We start from the raw sequence: 1,322 nt of genomic DNA on the forward strand, positions 1-1,322 counted from the left end.
GTTTGAATTAATCTGAAATCGTACTTAGCTTACGTCGTTTGTGTTTGAATTAATCTGAAATCGTACTTAGCTTACGTTGTTTGGTGTTTGAATTAATCTGAAATCGTACTTAGCTTACGTCGTTTGTGTTTGAATTAATATGAAATCTTACCTAGCTTACAAACAACATGTGATTAATTAGTCTGAAATTAATCCTTTCCATTTGTCTTTACAGAGATACCATGAAAGACTTTGAATCGGATATTCAACACCAGCATGCACATCATGTAAATCTTATCCCCTTTTCAAGTATGGAGAATGGCAAACTCAGTGACTGTGACTCAACTGATGAATGTTTTTACCCGACTGAGGAAATTTGTGGCGGTAAATTACGAAAGACCGGAAACCAAGAAAATAGCTCCCTCTCGCGTGAAGAACGACGGAGAAGACGGCGAGCAACACAAAAATATCGCACTGCGCATGCCACACGTGAAAGAATACGTGTAGAAGCCTTCAATGTGTCATTTGCCGAACTACGTAAACTGTTGCCAACGTTACCTCCAGATAAAAAGTTGTCAAAAATCGAGATACTGAGATTAGCAATATGTTACATCTCATATCTCAACCACGTACTCGACTTAAGTTGATAACAGACTTTAAATTGAATGTAACGTTGCTATTGTTTATGATTGATAGCAGAAAGCTACCGGCCAGACATTTTCACCTGAAACCATGGTAGTGTGTGGATCTGATATGGACACGTGACATCACCATGGATGATATTAGGCATATGGTATTTAGTGTTGAATCCCACCGAAAGATATCAATGCAACGCAGGTGTGGACCACAAGGTTTAGCCTCCATACTCTCGTGAACACGATAATTGTTAAATACTAATGTCTAATTTATAATCTGATGATATACATAACATCACACCAGATAACTCTGTATACATAACATACACACCAGATAACTCTGTATACATAACATACACACCAGATAACTCTGTATACATAACATACACACCAGATAACTCTGTATACATAACATACACACCAGATAACTCTGTATACATAACATCCACACCAGATAACTCTGTATACATAACATCACACCAGATAACTCTGTATACATAACATCACACCAGATAACTCTGTATACATAACATCACACCAGATAACTCTGTATACATAACATACACACCAGATAACTCTGTATACATAACATCACACCAGATAACTCTGTATACATAACATACACACCAGATAACTCTGTATACATAACATCCACACCAGATAACTCTGTATACATAACATCCACACCAGATAACTCTGTATACATAA

General features: G+C 36.8%; 1 protein-coding gene across 1 annotated transcript; it reads left to right on the forward strand.

Moving 5' to 3' along the window:
* Nucleotides 1-221: 221 nt before the first annotated feature.
* LOC132559855 (helix-loop-helix protein 1-like) lies at nucleotides 222-626 on the forward strand. The gene has a single exon (XM_060224486.1). It carries the CDS (start codon nucleotides 222-224, stop codon nucleotides 624-626), a length of 405 nt encoding a protein of 134 aa, XP_060080469.1.
* Nucleotides 627-1,322: the final 696 nt, after the last annotated feature.

This window comes from Ylistrum balloti, unplaced genomic scaffold (genome assembly GCF_031769215.1).
Source record: "Ylistrum balloti isolate Yb309-2 unplaced genomic scaffold, AGI_CSIRO_Ybal_v1 Utg370982, whole genome shotgun sequence".
Taxonomy (NCBI): domain Eukaryota; kingdom Metazoa; phylum Mollusca; class Bivalvia; order Pectinida; family Pectinidae; genus Ylistrum; species Ylistrum balloti.

Excerpts from the sequence above, each read along its gene's own strand:
- LOC132559855 (XM_060224486.1), top strand. The coding sequence starts at position 222 with ATGAAAGACTTTGAATCGGATATTCAACACCAGCATGCACATCATGTA.